Raw genomic sequence first — 19,672 nt, 5'->3', positions numbered from 1 at the left:
CAAAAACACAATTCATAACATTGGCAATTTATCGATGTTTATCGTGTTTTTCTGTTGAACATTAATTATTAGATTTGTAAAAAGTGATCAATTAAAAGCAAACGTTTTTGTTTCATTCCAGAATGTTCTGGTTAAATGGGCTCCAAAAGCCCACACATGACTCATCAGTGGTCTGGTGTTGTCCATTAAAAATAATAACACTGAAGATTTTAAATTAAATTAAATGGTTTCCCACAAAAAAAGGCAAGATCCCATAGAGGAAACCATCTCAGACTTTATTAAAGCTGCTTCTCATTTTACATACAATTCAGAATTACATATTTACAAATATACACAGATATGTCTCATTATAATATGTTCATATCAACACCATACTCAGTAGATACAATAGGAAAATAAAGACAGTGGTTGCTGCAATGTGCTGCATAAAAAGAAACGAAAAAATAGAAACCTTCTCATCTCTCCAGCCAAGTCAGAAGTACAAATAATTCAATAAGCTTTATTGTGTGATCACGATAAAACACTGACGAGTTTAGCGCCCCGGGTCAGCTTTCTTCAGAGGGCAGAAAATAACCTCTCACAAAATACATCAGTGCCTGGTAAAAATACTTGCCTCGTTCAGGGCTTTTTACACGAGAGCTTTAAAATTGGGGCTATGAAGAACATGCCACAAAGAGCGATGACACACAGAGCAACAGGGAGACTCACAAAAACCATGATCCTCTTCACAATATACATGCTCTCGAGCCAAACAATGTGAGGTATAGAGGACATATCTGTACAAGTGTAACATACATAAGCCTTACAGAACTTACACGGATCAACACGTAACGCCAGCCACAGTTTACTCTCTGCTCACAGTTTTGACAGCGAGAGGCCTGTAAACTAGTTTCTTCCTCTTTCCAGAGACGAAGGTCAGGGACAAATCTGACAAGACCGCAGTGGTTTTGTTAAACCAGTGGACAAATACAACCCATTCTGGGTAACAGACAGGTGGGGCTGGTTTTAGTGTAACAGCATGCTGCGCTTGGTGTTTCTCGGTTTAGTAACAGTCACACATTCGACGTTAAATACGGAAAAAGGAAGAGATTGTTGTACAGAGTGCCTTGTGGATACAGTAGAAATGTTGAGATATTAAAAAACCCTTGAAAAACAAGGCAAGAAAACAGGATTCATTCAGTGTTCAGAATAGCACAAGCTTCTTGAGTGTGTGTGTGTAAAGTAGGGTGTCACAGCAGCTGGTTGTCAGAGGTGTCCAGGGCCAACTAGGGCTGAGCTTACTCACCACCCCTGCTGTGCAATCCAGTCAGACTTTTGTCATGATTTTTTTTTTCTTTTTTTTTTGCACATTATTATGTGACAATTACTCAGCTACATCATGGTGTCAAGTAAACAAATATTGCTCTCAGGCTGGTTGTGCAAGCATGTTGAAAAGGTCCGGGCCCCGGTTAGTCCTGCTTATAGAGAAGTGGCTACTGTCACATGTCTGAGTGGGGCTGGGAGCACAGGGAGAGGACAAAGCCTGCTTTGTTGCTGCAGGGCAGACCAAAGATAGGTGAGCACGCTGGCGGTGACACAAAAACTGGATTCATATGCAGCACTGACATTTATGGGTTCTTTAACGGGCAGTTATGGGACCCTTGGCTTGAAATGAATCCAGCAGGTGACTGTATCCACATATCTCTCTGATGGTTTGCGACGTAGGCTTGTTGGGTTTGTTCTGAAGCGCGCGCACACACACACACGCAAGGCTGCACACACACAAAGACAGGTGGTTGCCACAGGCAGGTATGCAATCACACCTGCCTGCCCACGCAACTTCTTGGGCTTCCTGAGAGGTAAATCCAGAGCAGTTCAGAGGCGAGTTAGACAATCACTCTTGGAAAAAAAAAAAAAAAAAAGAGGTTCAGAAGTTGTTCCAAGCTGCCGCTCTCTGTGTGAGTGAATTGTTTGCGTAGTTGGAGAAGTGCAAGATGTCTGACCACCAGGTAGTGCTGTTGGTGACATTCACCCAGTGATGCATGCGACTGATGTGTAGTTAAGACCAGAAAACCAGGGCTAAGGGAAGCTCATGTTAACACTAAGGGAGGGATACAGCATTCTTGAATGGGGGGAAAACTTCTTCAGTATCACGCCTTGAACATTTATCCTGCTCAGTGATGCTCCAAGATGCACCGAAAGCATTTTTTTTTTTTCTTGTTGCAGCCAGCTGCCAGTTTTCACAGTGTACGATTAATGTCTGACACTACAGACGATGCATCATGTGAAATACCAGCCTCGTAGTATCTGTACCTGTGGATGTTTCACACAAGAATGTGTCGCTGCGCTGTGATGCGAAGGGGTTTCAGCGAGGTTTTGAAAGCTGCCTACAGCTCACGTTTAGTGCAGATATTGTTGACATTTGTCCACTTTGATGCTACATGATCGGGAGGGTTAAACATAGCACTAAACATCTGTTCAGTCAGTTATTGAACTGAAGATATTCAGCTTTTCCCTGTAGGTTACAGAGATCACATGATTATACCATGTGAGGAACTATTTTTCCCTGATATTTCAATTATCTGAACGAGCCATGACAATACCTACACTTGATTTAAAATGAGGGTATAACACTGCTTAGTGGAAATAAGCTATTTTTCATTGACAAAGGGCTGCAAATACAGTAAATCATAGAACAGGTGGGCGTAGCAAGCAGTATTGGCAGATATAATGATAGTTTTTGTATCTGACAAGATGTGCAGTGGACGTCCCCCCCGTCAGGGTCAGCTTCAGACTCTGTAATTCCACCTGGAAATAGTTTTAGGTCGAGGGATGGAGCCGGGATGGTGATGGCAGGTCAGGGTTTGATGTCAGAGAAGCTGGTGTAGGTCTCGCTGCAGCTGGAGGAAGTGCTGAGGTTCCCGGAGACGCTGCCATCTGCAGGACGAACACGCAAACAGCAGCGTTGGCTTTATTAATTCCAAGCAGATCCTCATACAAACGGCTCCAACCGAATAAGCTGACTGTTTGCACAATAATCCTAAATATAAAATACCTGAGCTGCTGAGTGACTGGGATGATTTGGACTCTGAGATGAGGCTGAGGAGGTTTGCTGCGGCCACCCAGCCCTCCTTACTGCTGCGGAGGTTCTTCACAAACCTACAGAGGATTAAACAAACGGTGACTTTAGCTAAAAATGTAGCTTCCGTGATTGGCAGACAAATATGAAGACGTTTCCAAGTGAATTTGCATTCTTTTGACTGGAGAAATGTTTACCATTGTCCCTCCTCTCCTTCTCTGATTAGCTGGACCATGTCTCCGCTCTTGACAGACAGCTCCTGAGGTCCCGCCTTCTCGCAGTCCGCTACCACTGTATACTTTCCTGGAGCCTGATGGGTTAAAGGTCACCAAAGACGGTGAGTGAGAGGAGTCGAGCGGCGAACATCAAACAGCAAAATAGAGGAAAGTAAACTAATGTCAAACTCTTTATGCTCACCAGCTTCTTTCCTACTTCGTCCTCGGGGTCAGAGTTCATGGGGTCCTCGCCGCTGGAGTACCCATCATTCTCCTCTGAGGCATCCACCGAGAGAGACGCCTTGTTCCAGCCTGTGGTGGTGGTGCAGAGAGGACAGACACAGGTGAGGAGATTTAGAGGTAAAGGAGAGAAGTGGGGAAAAAGTGAGTTGAGGAAATGTAGTGATGAATCTGTACAAACACACACACAAAAGGTCAAACCAAACTCCACCAAAATCCCAGAAAAGATCAATGGAGACAGTGGACAGATCCCAGTGAAACACACCAAGAAGCAAATTCAAGTAGATGAGTCCACACAGCCTCTAACCCAAAACACCCAACGGTAGAAGAGGAGATAATGATTGATTTGAGGTAGAGTAGTTGCAAAAAACATTATCATTTAGCCTCAAACTGAGACTTAACATCTCCTATCGACAAGCAAAAAGAGCACAAATAGCTTCAATCAATGGAAGATAAGACAGTAAGACTCAATGCAAGGCTAAATGAAAGGAAAACAGATATTCTGCTTGACTTTACCTCTCGTAAAATCAATCATGACCACCTTAAAAGCACAGCAAACACCCACAGTGGCTCATCCTCACAGCGGCTCTGTACCTTGCCGCTTGCTCTGTAACAGACTAGACGTACTCATCCATTTGACTCTGCTCAGACTGACATGAGGCGCCGGCTCTAGACGGGGGGAGAAACAGCCAGCGAATGAGTGAGACAGCTGGACTAGTCCTGTGGTCAGACAGCTGCTTTAGCTGGGTTACCTGGTCAGTCCATGTAAGGGTCCTTGATGTGGACCAGGAGAAAAACCACAGTGTAATCACGCTCTAAATCACTGTCATCGGACATGTGCAATAATCCTTCACTGTGACACGGTCAGTAAAGTAATCAGTTGGTCAGTTAGTGCATAAATATCACTCCCATGTTGGTGTGGTGCATTTGGAGCCAGCAGCCAGTTAGCTTAGCTTAGCATAAATACTGGAAACAGGGCGAAATAGTTAGCCTAGCTCTGTCCAGCTTGTATCTTTGGACAGAGCAAGGCCAGCTGTCACCCCTTGTTTCCAGTATTTATGCTAAGCTAAGCTAACTCTTGGCAAGTCAAAGCACATCAGCGTGTTTCCCAAAACGTGATGATGATTTATGACCTGTGAAAAATGTTGTCACACACATGGCAAATGCAGTGTTCAGGGAAAAATGTGTACGTCACAGAGCATCTGCATGTTTCAGAAAGCCAAAAAAGTGAGCAAGCTGGATGCAGTTTGTACTGGATTGACAAACTGGGCAAAGGGAATCCATCACGATGAAAATACAACTAAGTTTAAGACTATTTAAGCCCTTTATATCAGTGATTTGAAGACTTCTGGGACCTGCAGATAGCATGTGTGAGCACAACATATTTCTCTCTAAATGTAGGGTGACAGTATGGAGAACAGCTTCTATCACTGGATGAATGTTTGCTATAACATCTATCCAGTTTCCTCCTTCTATGTAAGACACAGGTGAAATCTACATAATGAACACACACAAGACTGGAGTACACTTTCTCAGTGAGGGATGAAAAGATGGATGATGGCCTCTAGAATGAAACAGCCTTTGTTATGGGCCGTCGATATACCTTTGAACCCAAATGGTGTGGGGTCACTCTTGACCAAGTGGCGTTTGGAGCCGTGCTCGGGGCTCAGGGCCGAGCCTGGCCACACGGGAAGAGAAAAGTCAAGATAAGGAGGAAGAAAAAGAAGACAGCAGTGAGAGGAGAAGTCTTTTAACACTGTCATTGAATATCTAGAGCAGCGAGAAGCTTATATGACTAATGTGACCTCCAGTTTTTGATTACCATTAGGATAAAAACTGATGAATTTAACCTAAATAACTTCTTCTAACTCTTTCCCACGCTACTGCAGGAAAGTACACAAGTGGCAATGTTCGGCTTTTACCACCAGGAGGCAGAGTGTCTGCAAATAAAAACTCACAGTGAGAACAGGCTCTATATCAGGTTTGATCAGGGGCAATAATTGATCTTTAATTAAGAACTTACAGCACTGACCAATCGCTGTTTTAAGACGTTTAATGTGCATCTAGTGTTGAACTGGTGATAATTAATTAAACACTATCTTCTTATATTGATTCAAATAATATAACATTTCCAATTTGACACAAATACACATTAACAAGGCATGATTGTGGCTAATATACTGTAAACAATAGTGTTGTAGTATTTATATTAATAGTGTTTCTGATGTTTTACCTTAAAATATTTATCCCCTCCAATTAAGTCCATCTTTTTTTTAAAAATTAACCGAATGTTAAATCTATCTTGTCTGTCCAGATCATGTTCAAGTTTATATTTCATGATCTTTACTTCATTCAAAGGTCTTTGTGTGCAGTGCTTAAAGCTCTTGTTATACATCAGCCATCATGGTCATAATGGTGATAATTACAGGATGGTAGTAAATGCTAAAATGTATTTGAACCTGACTCTGTAATGTCAGATCCACAGCAATATCTATGGAAAGTTTGCTAACATTAGCCGCCATAAGCTAACATTCATCCCAGGATAAATAAGGCTGTATAGCAGCAAAATCCCTTAATGTATTTATAACTGAGCAAATGCATCTTATCGCTTACTAATTAGCAAAATAAAGAATCTTTTAAAAAGCTGACGAAGCACATTAAACTGTGATCACAGCACAGGCATCATGAGCCTGTTTTAAAAACACTCTTAGGTCTGCTGACGTTACCTTTCGGGCTCTTGAGATTGCTGAAGCCCTGCAAAGTAAAACGCTTTTTAGCCACTGCAGACCTGTCAGTGGTCGGACTGGTCACTGGTTCATCTGGAAACGATGGTTTGAAATGGAACGGGACAGAAAAGAGCGTTGCAGTCACCCAAAAACAGACATAAAGAGGTAGAGGGACAGAAAGAGGAAGCATGAAGATGAAGATGATGAAGCAAAGAGTCCAGATCAGTCAGAGTTTCAGAGTTTTCAGCCACGGCTGACTGATACATTTTGTCCGTGCGTGACGATGCAGCGCTCAAACACTCACCTTTGTGTTTCGGTGAAGAAGACGAGGTGACCTCAGAGATGGTGCTCGCCTCCGCCTTCTTCTCCTCCTGCTTCTTCTGGTTTTTCTGACTGCTGCTACGAAAGGGACTGGCATAGAGAAGAGGGAGAAAACACGGCTGTGAATAAAAGCCGTCTTATTGAGGGCGTGTGCAGTGTTTATCAGGCTGGACACCAACCTGAGGGAGATGGAGGTGTTGGTGCTGGCGGCACTCGGGGAAACGGGGTCCGAGCTCTTCTGCTGACTGGCATCTAAAACACATAACAGTTCATTACAGCTGAAGCAGGTGAGCAGAAGACGTTCAAACAAGCTTGTGTGGCTCTTTGTCCACAGTACCTCTGCAGGCTTGCAGCTGCTGGGTCAGAACTTTGCGGATCTCGTTCACCCACGCCGTCTTAATCTCTGGTGTCGGAGCCTGCGTGAGACAAATCATGATAGTTATACAGCAGTGAAGGTGAAAGAAGGTGTCTTCTCAGCAGCCAGACTGAGAGGCCGTACCTGCACTATGAAAACTTCATCTCTGGAGTTACACCAAATCTCAAACTTCTTGTTGTCTCCTTTAGCGTTCTCTGTAATGCCCACCGCACTCATCTGAGGGAGGAAAACACACAGTCAGCAATCATCTTTCACTGCGGCTGCATCCAAATATTGACTTTGTCTTCAAATGTGACCGGCTTACACTGAGGGAGTGTTTGAAGCTGTAAGACGGAGCCTTCTCGTAGCCCTCGCCGTTCTCCTCTCTCCTCTTGCAGAAGAGCAGCGCCTTCTCGTGCAGGAACAGGTGCCTCTGCATGGGCTTAAACCGGGCCAGGTCCTTGACCTTGGCGTGACCTTTTTTATGCTCCGTCCACACGCTGAAGGAGCCCTGCATCAGGAGGCGGCCCAGCTCCGACAGGTTGCCCTGAAAAGGGGGAGAGGGGAGACTTTGAGATCAGCCCAACCGCAGAGGGTGAGGGTGCAGGGCGGTGTCATTTCTCTGACCTCGTATCCTGTGATGGCGATGAGGTGCATGGAGTCATTAACAGCTTTCAGGATCCCAAGGATGGAGGAGAGAGCTTCCTGGAGGTCATCACAGCCATCACAGCCCTTACTGTACTTCAACAACTCCTGCAAACACACAAGAAATGTAAGTGGAGAACACAGTGAGTCTTCCCTGTCTGAAATATCCACACAGAGCATGAACACTGCTCACCTTAAGCAGTAGCTGGTACTTGGTGATTCTCTGGACAGGTTTGAGGAGGTAGGAGTCCAAACCAAGTTTATGTTCCAGCTTCTTCTGGCACTCCTGGTTCACAAAAAACAAACCAATGATGATACTTTCAGCTTGTTGTACTTGTAAGGCGCGTGAAAAGGAAGGTGTTGCTATGAGGTGGAAGGCGAGAGGGAAACCTGGAAGAAGGCACAGTCGGAGCACTGTCTCCACAAGCTCTCCGAGCGAGGTTTATTCTGGCAGTAAGCCTCATAGATCTGCAGGTCCTTCATCTGCAGAGAGAGCACAGCAGGTGCCAGAATGAAGCTATGTCTGTCACTGACTTGACGCTTTTTTTTCTACTGGGTCTTTATAAGGAAGTCCAGACCAGAGCGTAGGAAGTGAGAGCTCACCCTCTCTAAAAAGCAGCGGCCCACTAGCTCTGGGCAGTCAGTGTACGCTTCCAGTTCCTTCAGAAACGTCCTGGAGACAAACAACATGGCCAGTGGTTAGAGCATGAAGTAAAGATCAATAATGTCATATTAGTGCTGAAAAAGCAGCAGTTATACATTCTGGGAATCAAGAGAACTGTCTGAAAGAGGCTCACCTCTTATGAAACTGGTAGATTTCAGACATGTTGCCAAACAGGACGTCCTTCTTGCTGAGCAGGGTGCTGGGGATGAGGTGAGCCATGGCGGGGTTGTCCATCTCTGCAGCATAGCCCTGGAGATTAATATCACATACATTACATCAGCAGATTCACTAAATTTCATTCCCCCAGTGGATGATGGGATAGGTCCAAGCTCCATGTGACCACGTAAAGAAGAGTAAATGCATGTGCTGGATTACTGATTTGCTTACATGATAAATTACTGGATGAAAATGGACACGACGAACACTCACCTCCAGCACACACAGCAGCTCCTCCACGTATGCTCTCTCCGTCTCCAGCAGTTCATTCATAACGTGGCTGGAACAGAAAATACGAATGAAGTCTCTGTTCAGCAGAAGTGAGCATGCTACTGAGCTGTAACCCCAAGATGAGCAACCAGTGCCCCATTAACTGCTGTCTTATCTAAGGCTTTGAGGATGACCTCTGACCCCTTACCGCCGAAGTACTGCCAGGTTTTCTTCTTCTTCTGAGAGAGACGCGTGTCTGGTGCCACCGTTATGTATGGGAGACTCCGCCTGGACGCACACACATTCATAGATGGTATAGTGTGACCTCGCATATTTACCTTTCTACATCCACATCACCTCGCTTTGATAAAACAGTGGATCAGCAGTCGTGCGTTTACCTTTTTGCAGATGGCATTATCTGCAGAGTATCTTCTCTCTTTTCTCTGTTCATCTGAAGGACAGAGAGAAAACAAGGTTTGTATGCCTTTGAGCAGAAGTCTTGGTGTGGCTGCTCTCTTTCATCAAATCACCATCTTTTCATCCAAGCTTACTGGGAGAGGAGAGCGGAGACTTCACTTCAGGTCTAGGTGCTACTGGCTGGACCGGTCTGGTCTGTTTGGCAGCGAGTTTCTTCAGGCTGATGCGTCTCTTTTCAAACATCTCCTGGACAGAGCTTTGCTTCTGGAAAACTTTCTCTACCTGGTCCTGATGGAGGAGGAACCGTCATAAACCATCAGGCATGAGAATGAATCACAGTGTCAGAAAAGCATGCGTTTAATCTGTTGAATCCACTCCCTGCTGACCCTGAGCTGTGTCGTGAGCGTCGCCTCATACTGGCAGCAGATGGCGCTGCGGTCGGTGAGGGTGTGCAGCGGCGCTGTGTCCAAATATCGCTCCAGTTCTTGCAGAGCTGCTTCAGCTCCGTCCTGAGACTGACAGCGATCGACTGGCTGGCTGGCCAGCAGGAAGATGCCCTCCTCGCACCACCGTGACGCCTGGGAGGAAAGGTTTTACAGTAATAAGGGCAAAAGTTCCCTCTTCTATTACTAAAGTCCAAATTCTGATAATACTTGAATGAACGCTCGTACCTTCTCCAGAGCGTGGTGGAGCTCCATGGCCCTGAGCAGGAGGCTCTTCTTGCTCCTCAGAGTGGAGCTGATCTCCTCACACACCCCCCTCAGCTCGCCGCACTTGGGCCTGATGGAGTCCTCGGCATAGTGGGAATTTTCTATCAGCCTGTCACCTTCACTGGCCAGGGTCAGGGCTCGGTCCAGGACGTCCTGTGGAGACACAGTGAAGACGTCTGTTTTAATATGAGACTATGCTTTAGGATACACAGAGAGCTGCTGGCTTGTCAGCTAACAGCAACGGACACATCATCCATCAATGGCTGACAATAAAACGACCCCCTGTCCTCCTCTTCTTCCTCCTCCTCCTCCTCAGTCCTCTTCCTCTAAGTAGATTGCAGCATTCATTACTTAATTCTGGATGGGTGAGAGTGTGTGTGTGTGTCTTACGCAGGCCTTGTCCTCATGGCCGCTGAGCTCTCGCAGGACGTGCTCAGCATGGGCGGGGCTTACGCTGACCTCAGAGAAACCCGACAAGCGCTCTGACGTCACATCAAGCTGCGCTCGCACCTACGAGCACACACACCGTCGTGTTAGCAGCGCACGTGTCAGCTGACTTCATTTACGCTAAAAGCACACTTTCGACAACGTGACTCACTTCACGGAAGTGCTGTTCAAAATGGCGGAGCTGTAGACACTGCTCCAGCTTGGTGTGGTGACGCTCCCAGAAATCGTCAAACGCTGTCTCCGTTTCGTCCAGCTGACCCAGGAGCCTGAGAGGGACAGAGAAGATTTATTCATGTGCTCATGTGCTCATCTGTGCATGCATGCAGTCGTCCCTTCCTCTACCTCTGGACAGTCGCTAAGTTTTCCACCTCATCGTAGGTCATGCTGTATTCTGGGTCTGCCTGTAGAGGCTCATTGATACACTCCAACAGGCGTCCCCCTTGAGACAGCGCCACCTGCAGGTCCTCCTGGAAATTGAAGAAATAATTATCGATCACTATTCACCTCATATTTATGAGAGAAATGTATGGAAAAGCGTATCTGACCTTCATTCTATCCTTCTTCAGAGTGTGTGTGTGCAGCAGGTTGGTGGTGGCCTCGGCATCGTTAGGCAATTCTGTCTCTGCGAGCTCAGTGCCGAACGCCTGCAGGGTCTGAGCCGTGGTCTTCACCATGAGGGCGAACGCCTCGATCGCCTGCGGAGGACACATTCAGGCATGGATAAATGCACAGAGGTTACACCATGGAAAACAGAAAAAACCTGGAGGTGTGTGTGAGGACATACAGTGCGGTGTGAGATCCAGCTGTCATGGCAGTACTCCTGCGTGCCTCCCAGCTCCGTGGTCAGTTGTCTTGGGTCGATATAGGCGTGGAGCTCAGTCACCGAACTCAGCATCACCACCTGATGACAAATTATTCATCAAAAGAGAATCCTGAAGAACGTACAAGGCATCTTATATCATGTTAGAATAAATGATAAAGGGAAAGACGGAAAGACAGACACATGCATAGCGCACCTTCATTTTGAACTCATCCTTGCTGAACTTGAACAGGAAGTCTGACAGAGTCCGCTGGAGCAAAGTCGTGGGACGCAACACCAGAACCAAGTGTAAGTTCCCTGGAAATGAACCCTGAGAGAGAAGAGAGGATTGACAGGTTTAACTCATCTGTTAGTGTGTGTGGCTTTCAGTTATAAAGGAAATCAGCTGAGCTAATAGTCTGCCAGCATGAGGATCAGTGATCTGCATCCGTTTATATTTTGAATCCAAGGTCTTAACTGGTCTTAATACAGTTCATGTGCCTGATTCACCTCATGTATATTCTGCAATCAATATTTATGGTGCACTTTGCTTCTTGCGTCTCGCAGTGAAAAATTACAGTTTGTATTTCCAGGCTCCAGGTTCAGAGCCCTGGAGAGGTACGAACAAGCGCGCTGGTGTAACAGCTGTCCCCAGCTGCAACCCTGAACCGACATGAAGCCAGTTTTTCTGGGATTTAATATCCCCTAAATCTCCTACAGTTGTTCCCTTGTTGCACCTCTCGTCTAGAAAGCTGTGACTGCAAGGTAAATTAGTCCTGTGACTCTGGGAGTAACCACAGTTTGTGTCCCTCCACCTCCACACTAACAGGTTAAAAGCGTAGAATTGCCTTTACACAGACAACAGCCCAAGAGGCCACTCAGCTAAAAGGCTATATTGGTTATGGCTTCCTCTAAAGCCCTGGGTGAATTACTCCACCCTGTTAGGCATCATAAATCGACGTAGGATGACATGTGCGCACACCAACACACGAGGCGGGAGGCACGCTCAGAGATGTGTGACAAGCTCATGAAATCTTTAGCGTTGCCATAAATAAAACCCGGAAAAAAGGAGGACGTTCAAGAAAACGTTCAGGATGTTTGAAGGATTTCAATCTTTTTTTTGCTCAGAGTATGTAGTATTTACACTGATCTTCTCGTGGATCACCCGCCACTCAAACATCGTTGGCATTCCTAATCTTACCCAGCTTTCCTGTCGGTGTAATGTTATTATTAGCAGCATCTACTGAGCTATGCTAGCTATTGCACAAATGCCTCTAGCTATCTCCACAAAATGGTGCCACCCACTGACTGTCATCACCGTCACATATGCACCTAAATCACCCCAAGAAAGCAGACAGCAGGAGCACTTTGATAAAATCAGTCAAAAATGCTGTACGTGCCTTTAATTTAGTCTGCAAGGAGACCCACACTCGCACAACGGCGCACACACATATCATAGTCTGAAATGCCTGCACGGCGTTGCCATGGAAACCCTCCTTGGAAAACGCATGAAGAGGGATGGAGAGAGAGAGAGAGAGAGAAAGAGAGTGCATGACGGCATGCAAGCGAGAGTGATGATACAGGGAGAGAGAGAGAAATGAAGGGAGGGAGAGCACGAGCCACAGAGAGACGCTGATGTCTCTGTGTGGAGGAGTCTTCTCAAAGAGTCAATGGTGCTGCAGCTCCACTCTGCTCTTCCACTCATTTATTTTTGGCTCACACACACACACACACACACACACACACACACACACACACACACACACACACACACCACTGCCTGCTGTGATGTTGATGAAAGACAGCCAGGTTGGAAAATTGACTCGTCCTACATGGCTCCTCTCTAATTTCACAGCATATTTGAAGTAATCACATCTGCAGATAATAAACGTGCAAAAACGCAATAAAACGGTAGATTACAGCCATGTTTACAGAGATAAACACATACTTTTTAAATTCAAATTCTCATATTGAGCTGGTTCTTCTACCAGTAACACACCACACAAACCACAGTTAGCAATATGTCTGTAATTGGAATCTATTAAATTCAATAAACCCTGAGAGGTCTTGGTTTAATTTGTACCTCCCCATTAACATGATAATACACAATCTGCTCCGTGCATCCCCCTGACAGATGAACACAGACATGCTAATGTGCATACACATCCCTGGACACACACTTATACATTAAAGAGATGCGCGCGCGCACACACACACACACACACACGCGCGCACAGGGCTCACAGATAAAAAGCACACATAAATAAATGATAAGGATTAGAATATAATTTTCTGTTGACCAGGCTGATTTATATTCTCCCAGTGAGGAAGCAGAGGAAAACCACTCCAGTCATGTCCTCTAACGACATCCACATTGTTCTCCTGGGAGTTGGATAGCCACCGTATTAAACCACCTCCCTCCACATGCTCCACCTCCCCCTCTGTCTCTATCACTGCTTTTGCTTTTGGACATGAAAGGAGCTCCAATTATGACAAAGAGTCAGAAGTGAGTCTTGACAAGAGGCTGCTGTAACTGCTTCTTAGCTGCTTGTAACAAATTCAAGCTTCTTGTTGCACCGGCTGTGTCTTCACCCTGCAGCAATGCTCCTGTACGCTTGAATGGCGGCATATTGATTACCACAAAGATGGGCCGCAACAGAGGTGAAGCTGTCCCAAAATCATTTGACTGCTACACACACGGATTCACCCTGTTCAGACTAATTAAATTCTGGTGGATCTACCTTAAGATTAATACGGATGATGAGTGGAAGTCTGCTGTTAAAGCATCCAAAGAAGACACTGAAACTTTCACAAATAAGATCAACAATTGGAACAAGGGAAAGCGTCGGGCTCGCTGGAAAACTGGTTGTGACTGATGGTTATGAATTGCTAGAACGTCCCTTTCGATAATCACATTTTCAAGTAATTTTGTGAGCAGCAACTGTTGCATATTTCATGGTGACTATTAACTGGAGGTCAGATGTCATCGTCGGTTTTATTTACTGCTGTAGCACACTGGTCAGCTCCATCTGTGGATTGTCTGACAGTCAGCGTGGCAGAGTGAGAGTATCCGTGCATGTACACTAATCTCCATCTTTACATGACAATGCTGCCCACTCCTCATGTTTTTTTTTTCTCATTGCAGCGGGGGGAACCGGCAAATGGCATTAGGCGACCTTGAACGGCCTTGATGAGCAGGGTGTCTCACGGGAAGACGAACGACCTTCATTCTCCCGGAAGACCACGTGTCATTGGCTGGTGGACAAAGCAGGCGTGGCCCGAGAGGGACATCCAGCATCGGGGAGTGAGGAGGAGAGCGCACCACCTGCTCTTCATGCCTTCAGGTTAGTTAAAGCGCTGCCTGCTTCCATCACGGACACATTTCACACACTCTGGCTTTATGTATTCTGCATCCCCTGAAACCCGCACAGGATTTAAAGCTACAACAGCTGGTGTGTCTTTTCAAATGGGACTTATATTAGAGCATGGATTTAAGACCCTTGTGTCACCTGAATTTGCTGATTTACACAGTGAGGCAGCATCCTTGGATCTCATGTATGCAAGCTATTACTGTGTGCAACATTTGTGTTTGTGCTGATGGCACAATAATAGCTTGTACTTCCTCAAAACATGCCAGGTGCAGCATCTTGGCATCAATAAATTATGACTGCAATCATTTTGAGATACGAGTAGCCGATGCACCAAGAGATTATCAGCCTCTAGCCAGCCAGCCAGCAGGTCAGTGGTAAATCTGTTGCTGCTTTATAGCATGGAATAAGAAGCTGTAGAATTATATCCTACATGATAATCCACAACAGGCGAACAGAGCGCAGAGACAAACTCAAAGGCAGAACAAAGAAGTGAAGTAATGCAAGGAAAAAAAGAGGAGAGAGGTGCTCAGCAGGAGATCTAAAGGGAGGATGGGAGAGCTCTTGCTATCCTGCTGATACCCCTCCACCTACCTCTCCACATCATAGGGTTTCTACCTGGTATAACAGGGCGTGAGACTCATTTTACCTCACTGCAGCGTGAGCAGCATTATCTTCTACCCCTCCTTAGTATTATTGCGCCCAGTGACAGCAAAGACAGAGCGCAAACTGCAAGAATCCATCTGACTGAGGCAAAGCAAAGACATTTCAGAGAAGAATTACATATATTTAATTAAGTGGAACAAGCAGCTAAGCTAACCAGTTGCTGGTGGTATCAGTCTTCACACATCACATCACAGTTATACTTTGCCTCAAACTGATTCCATGTATCTTGATTTGTTGAGACCAATTAAAACAGCGAGACAATTACTGATTGGTTCCCTGCTATCAGTACACCCCACAGTCCATAAACGTCCCTTTCAAGGACACGGACTGGCCCAGTGGACTGGCGTAAGATAACAGCCCTGGAACGGTCCATTATGGCTGGTTGAATGTGCACATGTTTGTGTGTACAGGTTAAACCGACATGGAGGAGTTTAGTCAGTAAAGAAAGGAGCTTCAGAATGATTTATTGTCACAGTGGGGACAGTTTCTTAGAAATACCATGGAAAGACCATTAGGTTTGATGATAATCAGTGTCCAATTAGCATATATTAGCATATATCTGCATATATTGAACACACTTTGTGGTGTAATATAGGACTAACAACGATGTGTAGGGTGTGGTGAAGCTTCACCCTCCTCATGGTGGCACAGCTGGTTAATCATGATTCAAAGGAAGGATTGAAGAAAGCTAAAAGTCCCTGCAGATAGTTTCCTTCTCTACTTTTTCCAGTTTTTCTTATTAAGGACAGCAGCGATCAGTAACTTTGATTCTCAAGTCTGTCTGATGTAAATCCTCTCATCCTCTCCTCTCTGCTGTTTTATGTCTCTGTTCGCAGTCCTTTTCCCTCTTTTCCTTTGTGCCTTTTCTCATCACATCCCTCGCCTCTTTCCCTCCTCTTCCTCCTCATTTTAGCATCTTAGAGAGGAGGGAAAGTTTCACACTGTCCAAGAAGTAGGCTAGTAGGCTAATGGCACACAGATACAACGCTGACGGTAAAAAAACAATTACAGAATGAGACTAACGGCGCACACAGTTTGGACTTTCTACGTCTAACAGGACGGTATCTCACACACTGTGAGACTCCACCACCCACTCCTGCATAATACGCTATTTTTAACTCCCCTCTTGCCTCGTTAGATCCAGAAAAGAAAAAAAAACAGTCACCAATTGCCAGCAAATGTTCTTCGTCTGCACAGCTAATGAATAAATACAAACTTAACTGAAACACGCTCACATAATGTCCAGTTTGTACAAGCTAGCAAACACACAGGAAAGACCAAAACATCCATTACTCTAAGTGGGGACAAACCAAATTATACACACACACAGCTGACACCAGCAACTACACCCACAGACACAGACACATCTCTAAATAAGCATTAGCATGTGTGGAGTAATGCACACACGCCCATCGTCAGACGCACTTCATCAGCAAATGATGCACACAAACAAAGTGACACACACAATCACACGGGGTCTTACAGCGATGCGGAGCAGGGTGGCCCTGACGGCGGCCCATCGGTCCAGTCGTCTGTCGATGACCAGGATGAAACCCACTCCTGATGCCGCAACGCTGCAGGAGAGAAGCACACACTGTTATCACCGATTTTCTATATGTGACTCTGTGTGTGTGTGTGTGTTTGTACACAGTACCAGACTGAGATCTAATTGTTAATGTCTAGACATCAGGTCAACCTGCATTAACCCAACAAGGGAACTTTATGGATGTGATGTGTGGCTGCAACACCAGGGTTTCCCTGAGTGAACTCCAGGGTGTCCCCAACAGGAGTCAGGCCCCGTTAATTAAATCCATCAAGTGTGAAAATCACACAACATATATTATAAAAATAAGATCTCCATCTGTACATATTTTAGATTTCTGCACCGTTCGTCTCTCGAACAGTGAAGCAGGTGATGAAGTCATCTTCGGCCCACTGGAGGACTGTGCGTGAGCTATCATCAGGTTGGGTCACTACGACATGATGGCTTATATAAAAATCCCAGAAAAATGACAGGACTTTGGTGGGTTTTGTTGGAAAAAAACATCATTTGGGGATGAAAAAGCGATGCTGGGAAAGGTTAAAACCTTGGTACAGACTGACGCCAACATTTGTCATCAGTGATGATTATGAGAGAGACCCTTTTGATTACCATGGCAACCTTGGCTCTGTGTTAATATGTGCGAGTTGTGTGTGTGTGAAGATGCTGCCACTCGGTCCATAGGCAGTGCCATATGTAGCAGCCTCATTAAGCTCAATGTGTGTGTGTCAGTGTGTGAATGCAGCATTTCCAGGAGAGGACTTACTGGACAAATTGACATACATCCTGACACCTAAACACACAAGCCAAATGAAGGGACACGCACACACACGCACACACTGTGGGTCCAACATACGAATGCTGCTGAGTGGGTCCATATGGGGGGACATAATTAGCCAGTTTTCATCATCACACAGACATGTTAAGAACATGAACACGCCACACTACCCGGTAAATGCTGCGACAGCAAATCCTCAGTCCATCTCTAGCAGAGAAAATATTCACATCACATAAATGCAGCCTGCTGAACGGGGAAAATCTTTGCTATTCCAGGACAAAAAAAAAAAACAACAGATCCTTAAAATCCCATTGTTATCATCCAGCCGGAATCCCTTCGTCCTGAATCTGTCCTCATCCCGCTGTTGTCAGTGTTCAAATCCCGCATCCACAATCATCTGTTTGCAGCTCGCAGATGGAGAGAGGTGACCGTTCACATCCTCAAACAGCATCTCGCTCCTCCTTTCCCTTCTCACTCCGCTCCTCCACCACCTGCTTCCCCACCCTCGGCCAATCAAAGCCAAGCTCAGAGTCTTGCTGTTCTCCCAAAGCCAATCAGAGCTCAGAGTGCAGCCGATTGGCAGCTGGGTGCAAGTAGCTGGTGGGAGGGTACTCTGGGAGGGGTGGGGGGTGGGATATGAAAGGTGATGAGCCACGAAAAAAAAAAAAAAAAAAAAAAGGGGGACGCCATGACACACACACACACACACATACAAGCACATAAATACAGTATACATAGATATACAGATGCAGACATCTCCATCGTTTCTCCTCCCCTTAATTATGTGTGTGTATGCAAGTGTGTGTGTGTGTGTGTGTGTGTGTGTGTGTGTGTGAGAGAGAGAGATGAGAGTGCAGCAGTAAAGGAAAGGTGAAAGAAAGGGGAGAGAGAGGAGGGACAGAGAGAGGGAGGAGGGAATAAAGAAGGAAAGGAGGAGAAAGGAGCGAGAGGAAAAGGAGGTGTACATTATGATTTAATTAGCAAAACAAATGATGGTGCATTGACCTCAAGGCCACACCTAAAACCTCTCTTTCAGGTTTAATGCAGAGGCTGTTCATTTGGCCTGCCTGTATGTTATGAGTACTGGGTGAAAAATACTTCAAATTATGTACAAATTTGATGTATATCTGTAAGATCATCTGACTTTAGGACGTCTTCAGGATATTGGTTGTTGTTTTTTTTTCCTCTCTGCAGCAAATTGTGCATCCTTTAGTTTTCATTCTCAGAATCCCTTTTTCTGCAATCTGTCATTTCCCTTTTTGCTCTTTGTGGCTCTCCCCTTGTGGTAGGCCTTTTGTATTGTGCTGCCATCTGTTGGCTCTGTGAGGTATTGCACCTGCACAAGTGGGCCAGATTAATCACCACAGTTTGTTTGTTGACAGGATGACGCCTGCACGCTTTGAGATGCCAACCTGGGGATGCTGGTGAGGTAGCCAAGGACATTTTGGACCTCCTCCTCCTCCAGCTCGCCGAAAGCTGGGAATTCTGGGAAGACGATGATGGGGCTGCCATTCGTCCCGCGGCCCCCTGGAAACACAGGCAAACAGGCAGGTCAGTGTGACGTCCATGCACTTGTAACTCAGTTCATTTACTCCAGTACGATACTTAAGTACAAATTTGAGGTATTTTGTTCTTTAGAGAGGGAAATATTGTACTTTTTACTTCACTAAAACATATCACTGCAAAACATATGAAGAAGATCTAATCTATATGGTCAAAAAGGATCTGAATACCTCCTTCACCGCTGAATATCACACCCTATACACTGATTAATACTGGTGTATTTATGGATCATAGCAGTGGAAACCTGTCGTCTTTTATTTTGAAAATCAATTTATGTTCCACTCCATAATTAAAGGCCCTTAATCTAATTGTTTTATATAGATTTCCTCAAGAATTTCAGACAAATATCTTAAAACTGAGGACAAACAGGAGGAGAAAAGTGTAAAATCACAAGGGCCTTACACACACACACACACACACACACACACACACACACACACACACACACACACTCAGCCGTGTCTTTCACTGGTGGGTCAAGTTGCAGAGCAAATCATCATGTCGATGAATTATTCACATGGCGTTAGTGGCCTGGCATTATTCTCATAGTAACCCAACACAGGGCCCTAAGTGTGTGTTTGTGTGTGTGTCTGTGTGCGTGTGTTTGTTCATGTTGCTTCGAGCATTTCTATGTGCGATTGGCTGCTTTTAACCACTGTATGAAAAAGATTCCTGGAGCTTCTTTTCATGAAAACTTTCCACGACTTTGGACGAACTTTTTCAAGTCCAGAACG

At 45.4% G+C, this 19,672-nt stretch overlaps 1 protein-coding gene across 3 annotated transcripts in view; it reads right to left on the bottom strand.

Moving 5' to 3' along the window:
• Positions 1-254: 254 nt before the first annotated feature.
• mcf2la (mcf.2 cell line derived transforming sequence-like a) overlaps positions 255-19,672 on the bottom strand; it is a 40,151-nt gene continuing 20,733 nt past the window's right edge. The window contains exons 4-33 of one of the 3 annotated variants that reach the window (XM_076723398.1): positions 18,788-18,902; positions 16,541-16,631; positions 11,241-11,354; positions 11,009-11,125; positions 10,770-10,919; positions 10,567-10,691; positions 10,376-10,490; positions 10,168-10,287; positions 9,739-9,930; positions 9,454-9,645; positions 9,202-9,355; positions 9,049-9,101; positions 8,859-8,938; positions 8,654-8,720; positions 8,358-8,473; positions 8,164-8,233; positions 7,951-8,043; positions 7,754-7,846; positions 7,543-7,668; positions 7,241-7,462; positions 7,060-7,152; positions 6,898-6,976; positions 6,740-6,812; positions 6,544-6,650; positions 6,240-6,332; positions 5,117-5,191; positions 3,476-3,585; positions 3,256-3,368; positions 3,035-3,138; positions 255-2,916 (exon numbers count right to left, since the gene is read on the bottom strand). In XM_076723398.1, coding sequence (XP_076579513.1) covers positions 2,837-2,916; positions 3,035-3,138; positions 3,256-3,368; positions 3,476-3,585; positions 5,117-5,191; positions 6,240-6,332; positions 6,544-6,650; positions 6,740-6,812; positions 6,898-6,976; positions 7,060-7,152; positions 7,241-7,462; positions 7,543-7,668; positions 7,754-7,846; positions 7,951-8,043; positions 8,164-8,233; positions 8,358-8,473; positions 8,654-8,720; positions 8,859-8,938; positions 9,049-9,101; positions 9,202-9,355; positions 9,454-9,645; positions 9,739-9,930; positions 10,168-10,287; positions 10,376-10,490; positions 10,567-10,691; positions 10,770-10,919; positions 11,009-11,125; positions 11,241-11,354; positions 16,541-16,631; positions 18,788-18,902 — 3,332 coding nt within the window. In that variant the 3' untranslated portion in view covers positions 255-2,836. Of the gene's footprint in view, positions 2,917-3,034; positions 3,139-3,255; positions 3,369-3,475; positions 3,586-5,116; positions 5,192-6,239; positions 6,333-6,543; positions 6,651-6,739; positions 6,813-6,897; positions 6,977-7,059; positions 7,153-7,240; positions 7,463-7,542; positions 7,669-7,753; positions 7,847-7,950; positions 8,044-8,163; positions 8,234-8,357; positions 8,474-8,653; positions 8,721-8,858; positions 8,939-9,048; positions 9,102-9,201; positions 9,356-9,453; positions 9,646-9,738; positions 9,931-10,167; positions 10,288-10,375; positions 10,491-10,566; positions 10,692-10,769; positions 10,920-11,008; positions 11,126-11,240; positions 11,355-16,540; positions 16,632-17,545; positions 17,841-18,787; positions 18,903-19,672 lie in introns of those variants that run through there. The other 2 variants (XM_076723400.1, XM_076723399.1) reach the window with 2 other exon arrangements.

The sequence above is a fragment of the Chaetodon auriga genome, chromosome 23 (assembly GCF_051107435.1).
Source record: "Chaetodon auriga isolate fChaAug3 chromosome 23, fChaAug3.hap1, whole genome shotgun sequence".
NCBI classification, from domain to species: Eukaryota; Metazoa; Chordata; class Actinopteri; order Chaetodontiformes; family Chaetodontidae; genus Chaetodon; species Chaetodon auriga.
The sequence above is the reverse complement of the archived record's forward strand: the minus strand, read 5'-3'. Positions and strand labels throughout refer to the sequence as shown.